At 49.1% G+C, this 19,704-nt stretch overlaps 5 protein-coding genes across 5 annotated transcripts; 1 reads left to right on the top strand and 4 right to left on the bottom strand.

The window, feature by feature from the left end:
- Positions 1-562: 562 nt before the first annotated feature.
- On the bottom strand, positions 563-2,076 carry LOC128723099 (polycomb protein eed). Its single transcript, XM_053816809.1, has 3 exons — positions 2,002-2,076; positions 1,605-1,910; positions 563-1,540 (listed from the first exon to the last, which is right to left on the bottom strand). The coding sequence occupies exons 1-3, from the start codon at positions 2,074-2,076 to the stop codon at positions 644-646; spliced, it is 1,278 nt and encodes a 425-aa protein (XP_053672784.1). The 3' UTR covers positions 563-643.
- A 624-nt stretch (positions 2,077-2,700) lies between these two features.
- LOC128723142 (U4/U6.U5 tri-snRNP-associated protein 1) lies at positions 2,701-6,092 on the top strand. Its single transcript, XM_053816853.1, has 2 exons — positions 2,701-5,736; positions 5,805-6,092. The coding sequence occupies exons 1-2, from the start codon at positions 2,812-2,814 to the stop codon at positions 5,943-5,945; spliced, it is 3,066 nt and encodes a 1,021-aa protein (XP_053672828.1). The 5' UTR covers positions 2,701-2,811; the 3' UTR covers positions 5,946-6,092.
- Positions 6,093-6,167: 75 nt separating this feature from the next.
- Positions 6,168-8,848, bottom strand: LOC128723687 (protein-glucosylgalactosylhydroxylysine glucosidase-like). The gene is made up of 4 exons (XM_053817451.1): positions 8,726-8,848; positions 7,106-8,650; positions 6,557-7,044; positions 6,168-6,492 (listed from the first exon to the last, which is right to left on the bottom strand). The coding sequence occupies exons 1-4, from the start codon at positions 8,809-8,811 to the stop codon at positions 6,197-6,199; spliced, it is 2,415 nt and encodes an 804-aa protein (XP_053673426.1). The 5' UTR covers positions 8,812-8,848; the 3' UTR covers positions 6,168-6,196.
- A 653-nt stretch (positions 8,849-9,501) lies between these two features.
- On the bottom strand, positions 9,502-12,027 carry LOC128723932 (protein-glucosylgalactosylhydroxylysine glucosidase-like). The gene is made up of 3 exons (XM_053817697.1): positions 10,361-12,027; positions 9,815-10,290; positions 9,502-9,744 (listed from the first exon to the last, which is right to left on the bottom strand). The coding sequence occupies exons 1-3, from the start codon at positions 12,025-12,027 to the stop codon at positions 9,563-9,565; spliced, it is 2,325 nt and encodes a 774-aa protein (XP_053673672.1). The 3' UTR covers positions 9,502-9,562.
- A 459-nt stretch (positions 12,028-12,486) lies between these two features.
- On the bottom strand, positions 12,487-18,385 carry LOC128723931 (protein-glucosylgalactosylhydroxylysine glucosidase-like). The gene is made up of 8 exons (XM_053817696.1): positions 18,225-18,385; positions 17,335-17,684; positions 15,726-16,019; positions 15,171-15,561; positions 14,867-15,111; positions 14,666-14,753; positions 12,836-13,515; positions 12,487-12,730 (listed from the first exon to the last, which is right to left on the bottom strand). Exons 1-8 carry the CDS (start codon positions 18,383-18,385, stop codon positions 12,642-12,644), a joined length of 2,298 nt encoding a protein of 765 aa, XP_053673671.1. The 3' UTR covers positions 12,487-12,641.
- Between the last annotated feature and the right edge of the window lie 1,319 nt (positions 18,386-19,704).

The raw sequence follows: 19,704 nt of genomic DNA, 5'->3' as shown, positions 1-19,704 counted from the left end.
GCGGTCTAACCTTTTTGCCTTCAATTTTCGACAGATCAGTGCTGCCGGCGAGCTGTTGCGGATGTGACCATCGGGAGTTGTTGTTCGATTTTAATAGCTTTTTTTTGCAACGATGGAGCATTTAGTTACACCGCATGGCGTAATTAATTTATTTGTAAATTATAAAATGTTGCAGATACGAAAAATGCAGAATATATCTATGCGACCAGTTTTTTATTTGACGGCTGCTCAGCAACGCTTCAGAAACGCTTAGAAAGCTACTCAATCAAATGACAGCACGATGCTGGACACAGTCACCTTCAAAAAATATGGTCTTACTAACGTAAAATTTAATTCTAGGTTTTTTTTAAATAAATTAGATTTTTTGCTGTAAACTCTTATACAATCAACATCAAAGTTGAATGTGCTTGAAATTTGAGTTTTTCGATCAAATTAAAAGATTTAAAACTTTTCTAATTCAAAGTTTTCTCACTTGCTAATACTCCAAAGGGTATCTCAGTAATATCCTGACAAATTTTCGACTGTTGATGTTTCGACACATCAAAACCAGCTGCTGGGTTTATGGAAAGGTGTATTTATGGTTTTGATTAAATATTTTACAATCTAGGACTTGACGTTTACTCCTGCGAACCCATTAAAAATATTAGTTATTTATCTTATCCCATTTCCATACCGTTCCATCGTCACAGACGCATATCAGTATGTTTCCCGATCTAGAAAACGAGGTTTGCCGGATGGCAGCGTTGCATTTAGGATGAAAAAGGGTGCTACAGCGTGGATGGACAGGATCGTCCGTATCCAGCTCCCAAATGTAGGTTCTACCAGTCTGATTGCCCAGCGCCAAGAACTTCTGCCAGTAGTCCAGCGAGAATCGAACGAACCAGATCTCGCTCTCTTTGAACTCGAGCGTAGTAATGACGGTGGTTAGGGTTTCATTGTTCTTTACTTCCACATCGTCCAGTTTTCCCGGTTTCCAGCAGACGATGGTGTTCTCGCAGGATTTCGACAGGACAAAATCACCCATCCACCTAACACAATCGACGTAGTTTCTGTGAATGTCTCGCGTTGAAAAAACGGGAAAATGTTCATTCTCCGACGGAAACCGAGAGAGGCTTTTCGCTTCATTGAACGTGTAGCTATTGCGTATGGCTTTCTTCATCGTTTCCGTGTCGAGACGCCACATCTTGAGGGAGTGGTCCATGCCACACGACATGATACGTGTTCCTAGGATATCGAAATCGAAGCTTAGCACCTCGTCGCGATGTCCTTCGACACCGCCGAAAACCGCGATGCATATATCCGTTTTCGTATTCCACAGTCTTAGCGAATGATCCTTGCTGGCGGACATCAGCAGGTACGGTTCCTTTGGGTGGAATTTCACTTCATTGATCGCGTGCCCGTGGCCGATGAAATACTTGTGACCTTTCAGAGATGCCGTATTAAACACACGAATAACACCTCGCAGGCCAGCCGCTGCTAATGTTGGTCTACCCGTTTCCACGTCGTGCGACCAAGCGCAGGTGTAGAAAACTTCCTCCATCTAAAATTCAATGGTGAAATTAATTCAATGACCATATGCAATGACGGTTACGTAGTCAACATACATCCGGGTCGGCGTAACATTGTTTTAGCGTTATTTCGCCATCTTCTAGACATTGGTAAATGGTCACACGATTGCTGCCGACTGTCGCAAATGTAGGCAGTTCTCCGTTTTTGAGATTGTGATTAAACTGACACCCGAACAGCGCTTGGCCATGATCCTCCTTCACAAAACTACCAAATTTGTATAAAGGTTTTACTACTTTTGGTGTTTTTTTCTTCGATCGGCGTCGCTTTCTTCGATTAACTTGAGTTTCACTACCGTTCGATGTGTTGTCGGTACAAGTGCTACCAATGCTAGACGTTTCATGCTACAGAAAAAAAAAACAAAAAAACCAAAAACAAATTATTTTTTCAGTATTTAACCGCATTACATTTTAAAAATCACAGAATCATGCATACCATATCATCATCTTCTTCATCGGATGCCTCTGGTTGTGCATTATTACTAGCCATGTCGTCTTTCCCTGATTTCATGCCGTTTTTTATTTTGTTGTTTACGTGAAGATCACAGGGAGACAAACACCGGTCGTCGATCTGCCAATGAAGTGCAAACAAAGGAAAGCGCCAAATGCTTGGCTCAAAATCCACCGAAAGATATCCATTATGGAAATTGGATCACTTAAAAACACCTCTGCCAAGTTCCCCGATTACTTACGAGTCAGTCTACCCTGTATTTTTCAGCTAAAACTATCGATTTTTTAATTAAAACATTAAACTAATTGAATACCCGCGTAGCTTGGGCCAAACAAGATTGTGGAATTTTTTGGTCGATTTTTTTATTCCATCGATTTTCTTGACAGTTCATAACGATGAAACATAGATTCGAAAATGGCTCATATTACAAACCATTATGTTCCTTGACTCCTTAAAAAGAGTTTGATATGCTTCCGTTTAATTGATGCTTGTTCCGTTTATTTTGAAAACATTAAACTGCATTACACTTATGCATAAATTTTTTAAAAACTGTGCTTCTTGCGCCCATGTTTGAATCGTTCATCCTTAAGGCCAGCGGCTTTAAACTTACGCTTATAAACAAACTCTCCCCATAAAAGCCATATGACATAGTTCGAGGCCGTGTCGAAGAAAAAAAGAAGAAGAGAAGAAAAGTAAGTGTTTGGAAAGTGTGAAAATAGTGAATTTTAATCTCGCAGCGATAAGGAAAATCCCGCTTTCGTGCGTGCACTATTGACACAGGTAACAACAACCACCATGGGTTCATCAAAAAAGCATAAAAGAGATTCTAAAAAGCATAAACGTCGTTCGCGTAGTCGTTCGCGTAGCCGCTCACCACGGTACGAGCGGGAACGGGAACGTGAACAGGACTATCGATCCCGGTCGTACTCGGAGGACAACGATAGCTACAACGATGCGGTGGAGCGTCGCAGGCACAAGAAACACAAGCGGGACCAAAATGAGCATCGGCATTTGCACAGCCGCCAGCACGAACCACAGCAGCACAGTCGCGACAGTCGCAATCAACGTGACTACGGGGAGGTGAACACGATTGACGATGATTCCGATAGCTCGGACTGTGTGGAAGTTCCGCTGGATGAGCCGGATGTGCCGCCGCCTCCGCCATCCATCAGCCGCAAGTCACCGGATTCGGATGCGGTCCCGTCGCCACCGCCACCACCACAGGTGCAGAAGCGGCGCCGATCACCGACACCACCGCCTGCCCCGAAAGCGTCGGCCAGCCGGAAGCGCTCTGTTTCACCGATTCCTTCGAACGGGGCAGGTGATGTGCTCTCCGTCGGGGACACGAATAAGCTCCGGGCCAAACTTGGGCTTCGTCCGCTAGAAGTTACGCCGTCAAAATCCCAAGCGGAACAATCGTCCTCGAGAAGAAGGCACCGTTCCCCATCGCCTCCTCCACCCCCGAAAGCTTCGTCCTCTTCACGCAAGAGGTCAGTTTCACCTATACCGGATAATGGCGCCGGAGATGTCCTATCGGTCGACGAAAGCAATAAGTTGCGCGCTAAACTCGGTCTTCGTCCGTTGGAAACTTCTTCAAAGAAGCGTGTACGATCACCTTCTCCGCCACTGCCACCGAAGACCAGTTCCTCAGCGACTGGTTCCAGGAAGCGGTCTGCTTCGCCGATACCCGAAAACGGTGCAGGTGATTCACTGTCGATCGAAGAAACAAATAAGCTAAGGGCTAAACTCGGCCTTCGTCCTTTGGACGTGAGCGCTTCGAAATCGGATAGTACACCTTCGAAGGGGACTGAGGCGGAAAACACAGACAAACTGAAAGATGACTGGGGCGAGTTTTATCATAAGCCGGCGAAGAATTTGTCAGAGAAAACACAAGAGGAAAAGATACGTGAAAAGCTGAAGGAACGTCGTGAGAAGCGCGCGATCGAGGAAAAACTCAAACGCTTGAAGACGCTTGGCGAAGAGGACGAGGTGGACGATCTGAAGGGCTGGGTTGCAAAGACACGCGATAAGGACCGGCTCAGGAAGGAGGCCGCCGAACGAGCCCGGCTGTTGGATCAGATGGACGAGGAATTGGAACAGGATTCGGAATTCTCTGGCGGGCGTTCGGCATCCTCTCGAAGGTCGGCCGATACTAAGGCATCGGGATATCGCGATCGCGATTTGAAAGGACTTCGAGTCGAGCATGACGTAGAAGCGTTCACGGAAGGGCGGCAGGTCATACTCACGCTCAAGGACGCAAATGTACTGGACGAAGAGGCGGGTGATACGCTCGTGAACGTGAACATGATCGACGACGAGCGTTACAAACGCAATGTAGAAGCCCGTAAAGCCAACCCGCAACATTACGGCTACGACGTGTACTGCCAGGACGACGTGGACGAATTCGGTATGCCCAAGGAGCGGGAGGTGCTCGGCAAGTACAACGAAGAGATCGAGGGCCAGCGTAAGAGCAGTTTCGTGATCGGATCAAATGCCGAGCATGAGGCGCAGGAAAAGCGCCGCTTGCTTGAGATCAAAACGAAGCTTGAGAAGAAAAAGCTGGACTCGTTGGAAACGGCCCAACTTACACTGGTTTCGGATTATTTCACCGAAACCGAACTGGCGTCCTTCAAGAAGCCCAAGAAAAAAGTACGTAAAATAAGACAAAAACTGCGGGCCGACGATTTGCTCGCCTCCCTTCCGGCAGAGGAGACTACTTCCGATTTGGGCTCCCGTTCGAAACGAAGCGAACGATCGGGAGGACCGTCGGCGACGGTGACCAGCGAGGATCGTAAAAGCATACGATCTCGGGCAGCGGACATTCTGCTTACCGATGACACACCGGCTATTTCGGAGGATCTTAGCACGGTGAAGCTTGAGGACGCGATCGAGGACGACGAGGATCTACAGGCGGCTCTGCAGAAGGCTCGGCGTCTAAAACAGAAGGAAGCTATAATCTCGAAGGCGCTTCCTATCGATCCGGAACGCGTCAAAAGCGAGGTAAAGGAAGAACCCGACAGTGGAGGAGAGCTCGATCACCATGGCACCATGCTACTGAATTCGACGGCAGAATTTTGTCGCACGCTGGGAGACATTCCAACGTACGGAACGGCCGGCAATCGGGAGGAAGATCCGAATGATATGATGGACTTTGAGCGCGACAGTGCAAGTGATCGCGAGGGCATGGATTCGGACCCTGAAGAGGGTCCTTCTCGGCGGCATCATCACCATCACCATCATAACAACCATTCGGAGCACAGCGGCACGTGGAACTCGGTCAACACGGAACAAGAACAGGAGGAGACACGCGAAACGAAGGTCGAGGAAGTTGCGATTCTCGACGAGGAACCGGATGTGGCACTCAGCGTGGCTGGAGCGCTAAAGCTGGCCCAGTCGAAGGGTTACCTAGAGCGCGAGGAAAGCAACCGACCGAGCAATGCTCGATTCGCCCATTTGCAGGCGCAGAACTACTCGATCGAAGATAAGAACTACGGCGAGGAGAACGATAAGTACTCGAGGCGCGATCGCTACGCCGGTCCCATCATGGACTTCAAGGAGAAGGAAACGTTCAAGCCGAACGTAAAACTCGAGTACATCGACGACAATGGACATCTGTTGACGCCGAAAGAAGCGTTCCGCTATCTTTCGCACAAATTCCACGGCAAAGGTCCGGGCAAGAACAAGGTCGAGAAGCGTCTAAAGAAGAGCGAGCAGGAGGGGGTAAGTTTTAGAAGATGCTTTTGAAAAGCTGGCGCGAACGTTACTAACATTTAACACTCTTTGTTTAGCTGATGAAAAAGATGAGCTCCACCGATACGCCGCTCGGAACGCTGAACATGCTGCAGGCGAAGCAGAAGGAGACCCAATCACCGTTTATCGTGCTGAGCGGAACCAAACAAAACACCAGCATCGTCAAGCAGAAACGCTAGGACACCTGGCAGACCCAGTCTCGTTGGGCACGCGAATTTTATGTCCATGCTGAGAAATGTACTCGGCGAGTTTTATTGTAATTTCTCGGCAAAAGAGATATTCCACACCAGAAAAACCCTAAACCAATAAATTTCCCAAATTAGTTTCCTCAAGTTTTTGTGTGTTTTAAATATGTCTAATATCAAAGGAAAATCGTCTTATTTTGTTACAACGCTCTAAAAGTCTGTCCCAACAAGTTTTCGTAGTTTTTTTATTTCGTAAATTTACTTTTCTGTTTTTTACGAATTTTTTTACCGAGCTTTTCCTTCTCCGATTTTTTTTCGCTTCGCTTGCCGCGTAAGGCAACCCGAACGCTGTACAAAACGCCAAGAAGCCCTACGACTAGCGACACCGCAATGAGGTGCGTGGTCGTGAACAAGCGTCCGTCCTGGTCGGCTAACCGCATACCAAGAACGGTATCCTGCAGCGTGCAGGACGACGATTCGTTCTCCATTGCTTTATCTTGTTCCGGTCGCAGCAAAAGGATGGCCGATTTGGCACCGGTGTCTGAAAATGAAAAACAAAGATGTTGAACAAAGCTAGAATCATTTTCCACGGGTATGCCTCTTACATTCACAGCCTTCGAAGAGATCCCGCTCGATATCGTCCACTAGGAGGCTTAATTTTGCAAACGATTCCGCGGCGCTGGATCCGAACGTAATACGGAAACCGTTTGCGCCTATATCCAGTGCGAATTGTACCCCGGCAAAATTCAACTCCGGCAGGAAGAGTCTTGTTGCGCCGAGTGGAAGCCGCGGATTGTTGATCACCATCTGGCCATGTCTCAGACGGACACCAGCGTACCCGTTGATGAGGGACTGTAGGAATCCACCGGCACCGGTTATGAAGTTTCCCGCGCCGTCCGCACCGTCCCCGTTTTCGCTCCACACGTAGAATGGCGCCCTGAGATACTGCTGGTAACTCTTGCGGAACATGGCAGCAGCATGACCAAGTTCGTTCAAATCCAAGTGACCTATCGTGTGGATTGCCCAAGTCATAGCAGGGCCGTCCGGGCGCGTTACCATCGAGTACAACTGCAGATTGTTCGCTTTCGTTGACCTACAGCGAGAATAAATGGATTTATCGAAAATACCAACAACTTCGCAAAATTGTCTCTTACTCTTTCATGGGGAATTCTAGCGGATAGCCAAGCAGCACAACGTCAGCCTGCTTGATTTGTGTTCCGAATGTGTACTCCTTGTACTCAGGATGCACGTCATACTGGGCGTTGTACGGAAGAGTGATGCTTTTGGCCACCCTTAGAAATTCCGCAAACTCTGCATCGGAACCTTCAGGTAACTCCGCCCGGCAGTGACATCCGACGAACGCTCCGAAGAAAAGATTGTGTGCGGCGATCACGTTCGTGTACACGCTGTTCGTAACGTTATGGTGATCCTCGTCCGGGCCCATTATCCGTCCGATGTCGAAGGTGTCCGTTTCGGGGTTATAATCAACCCTGCTTTTCCAAAAGAGCGCCGTTTCGTAGGCCAAGCGACAGGCGTCCGTTCGCAGCCACTCGAGATCACCCGTCGCGTAATAATAGAGCCGAGCAGCGTATGCTACGTCGGCCGTTATGTGATGCTGGTATTCAGGAACTTGCGGACAGAAGTCCGGTGTCACTTCGCGACCCGTAAAGGCCGATTCCCACGCGTACTGCCAGCCTTTGTATCCATTGCTTCGTGCGTTATCAGCGGCGGCTTCCGTGACGAGAGTACGGTAATGCAGCAGCTTTCGGGCGTTTCCAGGATCAAGCAGTAGAATCGGAGGGAACATCCACATCTCCGTGTCCCAGAAACTGTGGCCTTGGTATTCGGCTAGCTCCTTTCCTCCGCGTCCCAATCCTGATGGAGAAAGTCCGTAGAAGGGATAGCTGCTCGGCTGAAAGGACGACTGGGATGGGAGCGAACTCGAGAGGTAAAATGTGCTCGCTTTTATTACGCGATCTAGCCGATCGTTGCCCTCTACACGAATGCCGTACTTTTGCCACATCCGATCCATCTCCAACCGGTGCAGTCGCTCGTGGTCATTACTTTTTAGTCCCTTTAGTTCGGCATGCGCTTCATCTCGCGAGCGCGAAAAGACGGTGAAGAAAGTAAATTCACGTTCCGTTTCGTCAGGGGCGAGTGTTAGCTTGCGCGGGATTTGCTTGTACGCTACGCACACCGAATGGCCCTCCTTTTGGTACTTTGGATCTTCAACCTGTTTTGTTTTTCCGCATAAGAGAATGAACACTTCGCTCCCGACTTCCAGTGGATCCATAGGTTCCAGCAACAGATCGATGCTTTTCGTTCCCGACAGTTGCCGGGTTTCGATTTCTAATGCTTGCTTCGAATTCAGCCTTTTTATGTACACTCGGTTCACGATCGTTTGGTCGAAATGCCGGTTAGGATAAACTTCATGCTGCACCCGATAACCTCCGGCCGGGTCTTCGAGTGTCGTACGAAACTTCCCAGTTCGCATATCAAGTTGGTAATGGCAGTTTTTCGGTTGTGCAAGCAATGACGAACAGTTGAAGAGCTGTATGTTGGCGAAGTTTGGAATACGAGCCCGGTGGCTTACACCCTTCAGTCCATTGTACACACCATTCAAGTGGACCGAGTCACCGTAGACTACGAATCCGAGATGTCCATTTGCCAACGTAGGAGTAACAGCTTTGGCCGGTAATCTGTGGTAGAAAGAAGGTCAAATTATTCCGTTTATCGGTACGTTTTCCTGGAGCCAGAGAACCGGCAATAGTTACTTGGTAGAATTGAACAGAAAATTGTATCCATTTCCGCTAGCAGTTTGAAAAGGTAACACGAAGGCAAACAATGTTAAAAACCACATTTTGCACTGATAACAGATAACATTTTCCCGCACCGGTTTGAATGGGACGAGAACTAATTTTGATGAAGAAACAGAACATTTGACAGATGACGTGTTTGTTTGGTGAATTAGTACGTTTCGTTTCCGTTGGTGGCGCTGTGGTCACTTGTGTCCATTACAACAATTACAGAATTGATTACAGCTCCAGCATGGTCAAAATGAAGATTATCGGGACATTTATATATTACTATAAGATACAAGTTTTTATTTTCAACTAAACATTATGAACTCATCAGTACATTTCACGATTTTGAAGGAGTAATCTTGAAATCGATTGATTTGCGTCATTTTACCGGGTCATATATTTGTATAACACTTTGTTTCAAATTTCTTGATCGTGAATTCATAACACGTTGCCGGAAAATCCGTTAAAAGATAGCATAATTTAAATTAATATAGTAAAATCTATCATTCGTGTTACTGATATGATAAGCAAAGAGCTACAGTACATTACAATCTTCGAAACAGTAAGTCATCTGAGAAATAAAAATAATCCTCACGAAAAATACAACATAAGTACAATATTCTTCTTCCAAACTAATAAGCAATCATTCATACAACCCGTTACATATATTTTTACATTGTATTTACATAGGGATTCACTATGATGGATATCATAGCAATTAAAAATGCTCTAACACGTAACACCGACTGAAACTTATAACACGAAAACCTATCAATAGCGTATCAATAATCTATTCAACATCTACGTTCAGAACATCTGGCGTAACAGGAAGCACACGACCAGAGACAAGAATGCCATCATCGAGGATTGCATCACTGACGCTGCGCCTGTTTGATCAGCAACCTTTACGCCGAGAGTAGTCGGTCTCAGCCTACACCCGTTGAACGTTTGATCCGTTGTCACTTGGATGGAAGCGGAGGTACCATTATCTGCAAGAGATAATACAATCAGTCGTTGCCAAAATAAAACGCAAAACTGCACTCATTAAAAATTCCTCACATTGACAATTGGCGCAAATGTTCTCTTCCTTCTCGTCGACCAGCAGCTTCAAACCCTCGGCAACCGTTTGTATCGTAATGGTAAATGCATTCGCTCTCACAGCCAGCGAGAGCTGCAAACCACGATATTCGATGGTCGGGATGTGCAGCACGCTGGTGTTCGGTGTTGGACGAGCGTTCCGAATGTCCAGACGATCCTGATGCAGCCGCACACCCGCGTACCCATTGATAATGGACTGTAGGAACCCCCCAGCGCCGGTGATAAAGTTACCAGCCCCTGGCTCATTGTTGCCATTTTCACTCCACACATGGAACGGTTCACGCAGATACTGCCTGTAACTCTTATCAAACATGGCGGCTGCCTCTGATAGCTGATTAAGCTCCAAGTGGCCGATCGTGTGGATGGCCCAAGTCATTGCCGGGCCGTTTTCACGCGTTACCTCGGAGTAAATGCGCAGATTGTTCACCTTCGTCGTCCTGGAATGCAGTAAAAGGGGATTCGATGAGATGATCCTTAGGATCGCAACCACCTCCAATAGGTACTTACATGTTCATCGGATACTGCAACGGGTAAATCAAGAGCACGGTGTCGGCTTGCTTGATCGGCGTGCCCTTCTGGTAGCCATCGAACTGCGGATGGAAATCGTCCTCACTGTCGTACAGCAGCGTTAGACTTCTCGCAACCTGTAGCATCTCCTTACGCGTGGCTTCGTCGATCGAGTTATCCTGGCAAGAGCACGCGGCAAACTCACCGAAGAACAGGTTATGTGCAGCCATTATGTTCGTGAACGCATTATTCGACACGTCCGGGTGATCCTCGTCCGGACCCATAGCGTTCAGGATGTCGTACATATCGGTGGCGTTATTGTACACAGCTCGATCGAGCCAGAACAGCGCCGTTTCCGTAGCGAGTCTGCACGCTTCCAACCTAAACCATTCCATGTCACCAGTGGCGTAATAGTACTGCCTGGCCGCAAACGCAATATCGGCCGTAATGTGATGCTGGAAGTTGACCACCTCCGGGCAACAGTCCGGTGTTACCTCGGTACCGGTAAACGCCGACTCCCAGGGAAACTGCATCCCACGGTATCCGTTCATGAGAGCGTTCATACGCGCACCAACACTGACGGTGTTGCGATGGTGCAGGATATTAGCGGCATTGGCCGGATCCATCAGCAGAATGCCCGGATACATCCAGATTTCCGTGTCCCAGAAGCTATGGCCTTGGTATTCCTGCTCCACAATGCCACCACGTCCAAGTCCTGCAGGAGCGAGCCCGTAGAAAGGATACTTGCCCCCCGTTTGGGCCACATTGTGCGCCGGAAGCGAACTGAACAGGTAGAATGCACTCGCCTTCACTACACGATCGAGATCATGGTTTCCTTCCACCGTAATGCCGTACCGGTTCCACAGCTTGTCCATTTCCGCCATATGCAGCGATTCCTCCTGCGCATTCGACATGCCGGAGATGCTCGCAATAAGACGAGTACCTTCCTCCTCATCCATCGTAAAAGCGGCATAGAACATGAACTCTTGCGCCATCGTTTCCGGTTGAATTTCGACATACTCCGGCACGCTCGAGTAGGTGACGCAAACGTTATGTCCGAAGGTCTGCAAGTTCGCTTCCTCGATCTGCACCGTCACGCCACAATGCTGCGTGTACACCTGACTGTTCATCACAATATCCCGGCTCGGTGTCCAGCTGAAGTCCTCCCGTTGTTGGCCAGGAATCTGCAGCAACCGTGCCTGGATCACACCTTGCGAACTGAGGCGCTGCAGACGAACACGGTTCACGAGGATCGAGTCGTAGTACCGATGGGGGTACATTTCGTGCACTACCCGGTAGTCACTCGGTTCGTCCACCGTCACAAACTTCCCGGTGCGCATGTTCAGCTGGTAGGTGCAGGTCTGTGACACACCAGCACCGGATGAGGGCGAACAGTTCGTCAGCTGGATGTTGCCGAAGTTCGGTATGCGAGCGCGGTGCGATTTTCCACCCAACCCGTTGTACACGCCGTTCATGTGCACGTACTCACCGTAGGCCACAAACCCAATCTGGCCGTTGGCTAATGTTGGCATAACGGATGGATCCGGAAGCGGTGGTCGGGTCTGGAACCTGTAGTTCGCATCGTACGGATTGCTTTGGGCTAGGGTTAAGGCCGCGAGCGTTGCGAGCAAAAGCAAGCCTACGTATATTACTGAACGAAACACCATTGCGGGGCACTCGAGAATCTCCTTCTCACTGGCGGGTAATTTCTGACCTCGAGGATGGCCCGAGTCGGGACTTATATCATACTAAACAGCACGGCATAAGCGCGTATCGAAAGCGTGATAAGATATACCGCGTGGCCCAGATAGGGCGCGATAAGCAATTGATTCATCCTCGGTATTGTTTGTCGCTCACTGAATAATTTCAACCACAACCGTTACACATCATGACGTATGTAATCTGTTTTTTTTTTGTTGCGTTGAGGAATTTTGATGATTTATTTCGCTTTTTTTTCGCGTTAAGACGATAGAAGCATATCTTCGATATTGGCAAGCAATAATGGTGAGAATTTCAAACAAACAACATCGTTTATATCTCGCTGCAATCTTTAACTAGCGCTCGATATGGGATACGTTAATGATAACAGAAATTGAGGTGCGTTGATGTGTAATTTCTTTTTATTTTCCTGATAGACAAGCTTGATTACTATGCGACAAATCCTAAGCTGCCCTGGAGCAGGGTAATGTTTGTGGAATTGGAATCAAATAAAGCTAACCAGCTAACATGTGTATGGATGTTCAATCTCGCCAAATGGCGTTAATGGAACGCTTATCATGTCTCATCCACCGATAAGATCAGCCGGTAGGTCACACTCTTCATACGGGTTAAATTTGGCACGTATTATCGCTGTTCGATTGTTCAGCCGGTCTGTCAGGAAAAGGGGAAAAAGATGAAAGAACAATTATTTCCAGTTCAAGTTACGTTTCCAGCGGTTTTTAACAAACAATCCCTCTGCTATACAGAAGCACTTACAAGGTTGGTTGACAACCACATCAACTATGTCGTTACCATCGCCGAATCCAATCGTCAACATCGTCTCCATGTGAGTCACGCTTACTTCCGATTCGCTAATCGCTTGAGTTACTGTGATAAGCGCACCGAGATATTGAATTCCTCTAACCGTGACGTTGAAGCCCGCGGTTGGTAGAGATTCAGCAATTGCTCGCACTTCCAGCCGATCCAGATACACCCGCACTCCGGCGTAACCAAAAACGACAGCTTGTAGAAAGCCACCCGCACCGGTGATGAAGTTTCGTGCGCCTCCACCGGCCTGTGTCAGCTCGTGCCAGACGTGAAATGGACCGCGTATGTAGGGCTGATAGCTGCGAACGAAATTATCCGCTGCCGGCCCTGGATCTCCGATATCTAGATGGTTTATAGCGTGCATAGCCCAGGTCATGGCTGGTCCTGTGTCACGTGTTACCGGTTCGTACGTCCGCAAGTCGTTCCGACGCGTGGAAGCGTTCATACCACCATACAGCAGTGGAAAACCCAGCAAAACCGTGTCAGCCTGCTTGATGACCGTTCCCGGGCGGTAATCATCGAACTGTGGATGATAATCCCGGGCAACATCGTACGGCAGTTTGATACGAGCCGCGATATCGCTCCAGTTGCGTAAGCTAACGTCCTCACCACAAATGCAGCCCGCAAACCTGAGGATGATCGTGTGAGATCGTGTTTGAGTTGTTAATTGCACATAATTGCCGGTGTGAGCATCTTCACCCATTCCCGCCCAAACTGACGCAGGGGAAAAAAACACGCTAATAAACGCACACCAGACAGCTGGATAAATCAATTAAAGGATAGCCGGATCGCTCCTTTCGTGGAGCGTTCGCACGCGCGAATCCCGAGCTTCCTATTAATTGTCCGGTTTTTAACCCTTTCGCCCATAATCCCGACCGTTCCCTTCGGTGTGGCGCCCTTCGGGTACATTAAAAACACATAAAATTAATTTACTACCGGCCACCGTGAAATGGGGCGGAAGGAGGCGGACCCTAGTGTGGCCTTCCCTTTTTGGCGAACACCCGAAAGGGACGGTACTTCTGCCAGGGTGGAACCTCGCAATTTTCTGCTTCATCAAATCGCTGGTGCTCGCCTGGAGAGCACGCCTTCTGAGATCGCGTGAGTTTGGATCTTATGTTGGGCGGTCGAGTTAGTTCAATCCTTTCGGGAGTTTTCTGAGCCTCTTGCTTGAGCATTTTAACAGCTGGTTTTGGATGTTGTCACGACCGGAAGTACTCACATGCTCCGGAAGCACCATAGATGGCAGTAATTTTTTGTTTTGGCACATGGAGAAAGCAAGCCGGCTGGCTGGTTTATAATTTTAATCAGATTATCTGCAGCATCTAGTACGCCGGGAAAAGTCACCGGAAGGTGGCTACGATCCAACCGACCCAAATCCCGTTACTTCATCCATCTTGTGCCGGACTGTTGACGTCACCGTTGGGAGTTTGGGGCGTCAAAAAGTCCAAAAGTTAAACCTTTGGCATCTTGAGCATCATTCTGTCGATGATTTGCCGCTTTGGTACTTCTCTCACGGCTCTATCCAACGAAGGTACCCTTTCAAAGGGAATGAACGAACAGAACAAGCCCACAAACGGGCCTCGCTGGCTAGAAACTCGTCAGTTGCCCTCCCGCTTTCGGTTTATACGACTCACCCGGGACTCAATCTAATTAATCGAGCAAGACTCCATGCCTCGTTCGAGACCGCCTCCGAAAAAGGGAGCACCGGATGGGCCCTTTTTGCGCCTTTGCGTGAACACCCGGAAAGACCCGCACGAGACGGACGTTTGGGTTACTTACTCGCCAAAATACAGCGCGTAGCCTGCGATCACGTTCGTGTACGCGTTGTTGGTTACATTTTCATGATCCTCATCCGGTCCCATTACCGCTGTGGCGCACATAAAAGCGTTGTGTGGGAAGCAGTGATTAGAGCGGACATTAGAGGCATTAAAGGCATGGTTTTGGTCGAAGCCACGGTGTTTTGGGAGGCAGCATGCTTACCTACAATGTCGTACTGGTCGGTGCCGGTGTGGTTGAAAATCAACCGGCTGGCCCAGAATTTGGCTATTTCTTGAGCCATCAGGCAACCACCGCTAGTCTGGAGCCAGCCGAGGTCCTGCGTTGTGGCCAGGTGGTGCCGTAAACCGAAGCTAATGTCTCCGCTGATGTGGTGTTGGAAAATGGCGACTTCTGGACAGCAAGGTTGTGTCACCTCCGTCCCAGTGAAGCCACTTTCCCAGGGAAACCTACCAGATTTTCGAGGAGTTTAGAAAAGATCCTTCAATATCGTACCTTACCATCCTACCGTACTCCATTGTGGCCACTTTCAACCGCAAGATCCTTCGCTACGGGCAACATTCGCACCCGGTACTCGATCAGCAACCGACCATACCACGGATCGATCAGGTTCAACACCGGAAGCATCCAGATCTCGGTGTCCCAGAACGAGTGACCCTCGTAATCGTCCAGGTTGGATCCACCCCGTCCGAGCCCCGTTGGGCTGAGTCCAAAAAATGGCCCTCCCGATTGGGCGTAACTCGCCTCAAAAGGAAGGCTACTGACGAGGAAAAAGACGCTCGCTCGAACCGCACGCTGTAACGGTCCGTTTCCGGTCGTTAGGATCTGAAAGCGCCCCCAAAAGGAGCCCCAAAGTGTGGTGTGCGATCGCAGCAGCTCATCGTCGGTTGCAAGCAGGGCTGTGAATTATGTAATTTAACGTCGATAGCGATCAGTTGCGGTTGAAGATCGGCACCCCGGTGTGGGGATTTTCGGAGGTGAAGCGTGAAGTTTCGCGGTCGGAAAACTCTTAAAGAAATGTGGCCCGTTTGGGGTGTGAATGGAGCCATTCCGATGGGCTTACCTTTGCTTAGCTCGCTCCGGGCGATGGTGCCGTTTGCGTCCACCGACATGATGAATTTAAACGATGCCGTTTGCTCGTCAGCCCGCAACACTAGCCGATCGGGTACGTAATTCCATAGGACACAGACGGCGCTGGTTTCCGGCTGGTACGTACCGTTTTCGATCTCCACAGTTCGGCCACAGGTCTGGTAGATGGCAGGAGTTGAGCTCGAGTGAGCAGACATGCGGATGGGCTGGAAATGGATGTCCTCGCTGGTGAAAGCAGTTCCCGACCAGAGCCGCACGGTGATGTCGCCTGGAAATGGATGTTACTGTGGGTGAGCGGTTCCCCCGGATCGGTGGGTTTAATTGTGTGACCGCACGAGGTGCTTCCATGCGTTGAGATTGTCATGGTTGCGCCTTGATTGTGTCCTCCCTTCCGGAAGTGGGCCGAAGTTTCGTCCATAAAAGCGGCATTGAAGCATAATGAGAGCTTTTGTCATCAGGGCCATTCGTGAGCGGTAGATTCGTTGCCGGTTGGCTCAAGATTGAGAGCACGGGTGATGGAGTGGCTCGATTTCTCTAGTAAAATCATGAAGCGTTCAAAAACTGTTATGACACTGCCTCTTCGAAGGCTCTGAAAGTGTACTCTTGATTGGCTAAGGTTTGTCACATAAATTGTACTTAGAGTGTTAACAAAAAATGTATTTCTGGAGAGTAATATAAAGCTTAAAAGTATGTCGTAAAAGGCCTTGATCATTTATGGACTAATAATACTGTTAAAAAATGGTCGTTATTTTTGAATGTTAAGAAAATGCTAAACAACATTGAAAAAATGGCATACAATGCATAGAATCGATAGAGTAGGTCTAATAGCCTCACGAGAATCCTTTGCAACGAAAAGATAATTCTCTAAGCGCCATGAAAAAAGCGGGAAATACAAAAATGATATTTTATATTAAGTTTTTGAGAAGAATCCAAATGGAATGGAGGAAATGAAACTCCTTACAGCATGTTTCAAAGTGTTTCATTCGATGATCATTTAAGCAAGTATTTAATGAGTATAGCGTCCTTTTTTCCCATTCCCTGTAAAAACCAGCGATATTGTAAATTAAATTCTTCACCAGCAAGCTCCATTATTCGCCTAGATGCCAATGGACATGGCATTAATATACCGCGCAAAGGGTTCCGCTAAATGGTGGGTCAAATATTTAACCAACCAAACTATGCTGTAAATGAGTCCCGTAATGTGTGTTTCCCTCACCCTCGATCGCCTTCAGAACCCTTCCCCATTGGCCCTGTTTTTCCTTTTGCCACCGTTTAGCCCTCGGTGGCCTTCGCGTTCCCCCTACTGGACAGGTGCGCCTACAGCAACGCGCACACACCGTGAAAAAGGGATCATATTTTAATGGACTCAACAACAACGTCGACCACGACGACGACCGTTAAAAGACCATGAGAATGGACTCTACAGGCTGGACTGAGTTGAGCTATGGGTACGGAACCCCTTTTCCATCGGAGAGTATGCACCACGGTGCATTAATTTGCATACATTGTTGCTAGTCCAGGGTTCCCGCTTTTCCGGTGCGTTTTCTACCACAATGAGCCACGTGTGCGAACAGAATCCTTACCAGCGTCCGGTGTGAGTCGTTCCACGAGAAATTGGTTCACGATCAAGCGTCGGTATAAGGCGTGAGGATAGAGCAGGTGAGTCACTCGATGCGATCCGTTGGCAGCCGTATAGTTCACCTGGAATAACCCTCGATCCAGGTCAAGCGCAAGCCAGCAGGAAGGATCCGTTCCTCGATAGCACGCGTTATCGAGCCGCAGATTGGCTACGTTCGGGATGCGCGCACGGTGACTCAATCCTCCAGCACCGTTGTACAATCCGGCCATGTAAACTGCATCCTCGAATACCGTGAAGCCTAGATGTCCGTTTGCTAGTGTTGGCAAAACCTTTAACGAGTCAGCCAGGATAGCGCTGTGAACAGGAGCAATGTATCAAACTCTCCAACTCCTGCGTGTGCAGTTAACGGAAATCCTTGCCGGCGTGATCCCATGATTAAAAATGTGCATGCTCGATGAGGTGACTTAATTTCTGACCCCCGCCTCGACAGAACCTCAACAACGCAAACCGAGGGCCCGCAGTTTGTTCCCAAAGTTGTGTGCTCTTGCAAGTTTTCCTTGTTTCCGTGTTTTTCCTGTTTCCCGTGCCCGGTAATTACCCAACCCAGCTCGGCGGCGGGTGGCCCTTTCGAGTGCCCGGGCACCCTAATGGTTCCGCTGGTAATGTCTTCTATCCGTGCCACGGCGAAGCTCGTACCGTGGGATGAATGTGGGAACGTGTCTCATTTACCCGCCACAAAACGCACCCGGTGTGATCGCACGAAGCAGCGAGAGTCGCGCTGATAAGCGCTGTTGGGATGGCTTCCCCAACGCTTATGCTAATGAAATAATCATCGTTCGGGTGAAATGAAACCCGCCCGTGCCGGAGAGCCGGAGGAAATTAGGAGAACCTAACCTGGACGCCTCGAGCACGCCACCGTGCAACCGTTTGTCATCGGTCGTCATCGATCCGTTCGTGACCGCTGATGGACGGTGGGAAGCGGATGTTTTGCAATCGCCACCGGCACCAAGAAGCCAGAATGCCACCACCGACAGCGTTGCGCAAAACATGGCCATCACCGGCTTGAGACACTGTTTTGGTTGTCTACTCTCGAAGCGTGCGGAATTGAGCCTGTTCCTTGCGCTCGCAGGGCTCTCGGGAAACAGAACAAGCAGAAGTAACAGCAACAGCAACAAAAAACTAGATCACAACCCCGTGGATCATGGGAATTGACTGATGCTTCCGCCTTCGGTGGCAACCGGGGTCGGTGTCCGGTTTCACTGAAACTCCACAGAACTTGGGGGGCCACACGTTCCCGTCCACGGATCGTGACGAACGAGCTGCGTCCCGGAGCCGTGACGATGGCTACTGCGATCGCGGGAATGATGTTGCAATCGCAAACTGACAATTGACTTGTGCTGCCTGTGGGCGCTTCTGTTTGAGCACCGTTTGGAAGTAAGCGATAAGCAGCTTTCGCTCCAATTTCCGAGCCCGAGCTGCGCGGGTTCCGGTTTGTGGTGGTTCGATTTTCCCTTTGTTTGTTTATTTTCGATCCACTCTCGAAGGGACTATGCAGTCGATCGCTCCCTCCTCGGGCAATTTGTAAGCGATGGGAACTGAACCAGACGTCTTCGTATACGGACCTCCATTGCGGTAGGTTCTCGGATGGAGCTTGTGCAATTGGGTGCAATTTGCCATTCGCTACCGTTGCGCCCGTTTCCAGAGAGTTGCTAGCACTGCAATCCCTGGTTGGTCTCTACCGCTTAGTTACGGATGATTACAAGCCAGAGGTTGATAACGTACAGCTGCTCGATTAAGCTGCCCGAGGTGCTCCGATTAAGCCCGGGCGATGAAGCAATCAGATTTCGTTATCGAATCGCACCAACCACTCGAATCGATTACGATTATCTACCGAGTCCGGTGACAAAGCTAGCGCCCAGCTGAAGGCAGTCTTTGAACGATCGCCTGTCATGTGGAAGCGTTCCTGAGCCCTGCGGATCACACAGCCACACCGGTAGCTAACCGGTTTCGTCCATCTCAGGCCTGTGTTCGCTGGATCCGAACTCCTCGAGGGCCTCAAGGTACATATCTTGAAGGTTCTGGCAGCTGTTGGCACCCGAGCCGACACCCGGTTCCCGTGGGTTGTTCGCGAGCGTGGTGCGAAAGAAGATTATTCAATTATCAGTGATTGATTTTAGGATGCTTACTGGACACTTTAGCACCGATGAGGCAATAATTCATGCGTGTCAGATACAAGCGCCCACTTTGGCGTGCGCGCGCGCTCGCACATCCGCGAATGGAAAGTGCTTCTAGTGTGTGAGGTAGACTCCCTACCGGTAGGGATTGCTCGCTGGAATGCGAACCTTGGAAATGGTCGGTAAAATCACAATAATTT

The sequence above is a fragment of the Anopheles nili genome, chromosome 3 (assembly GCF_943737925.1).
Source record: "Anopheles nili chromosome 3, idAnoNiliSN_F5_01, whole genome shotgun sequence".
Taxonomy (NCBI): Eukaryota; Metazoa; Arthropoda; class Insecta; order Diptera; family Culicidae; genus Anopheles; species Anopheles nili.
Note: the sequence above shows the minus strand (reverse complement) of the source record. Positions and strands in the feature narration are given on the sequence as shown.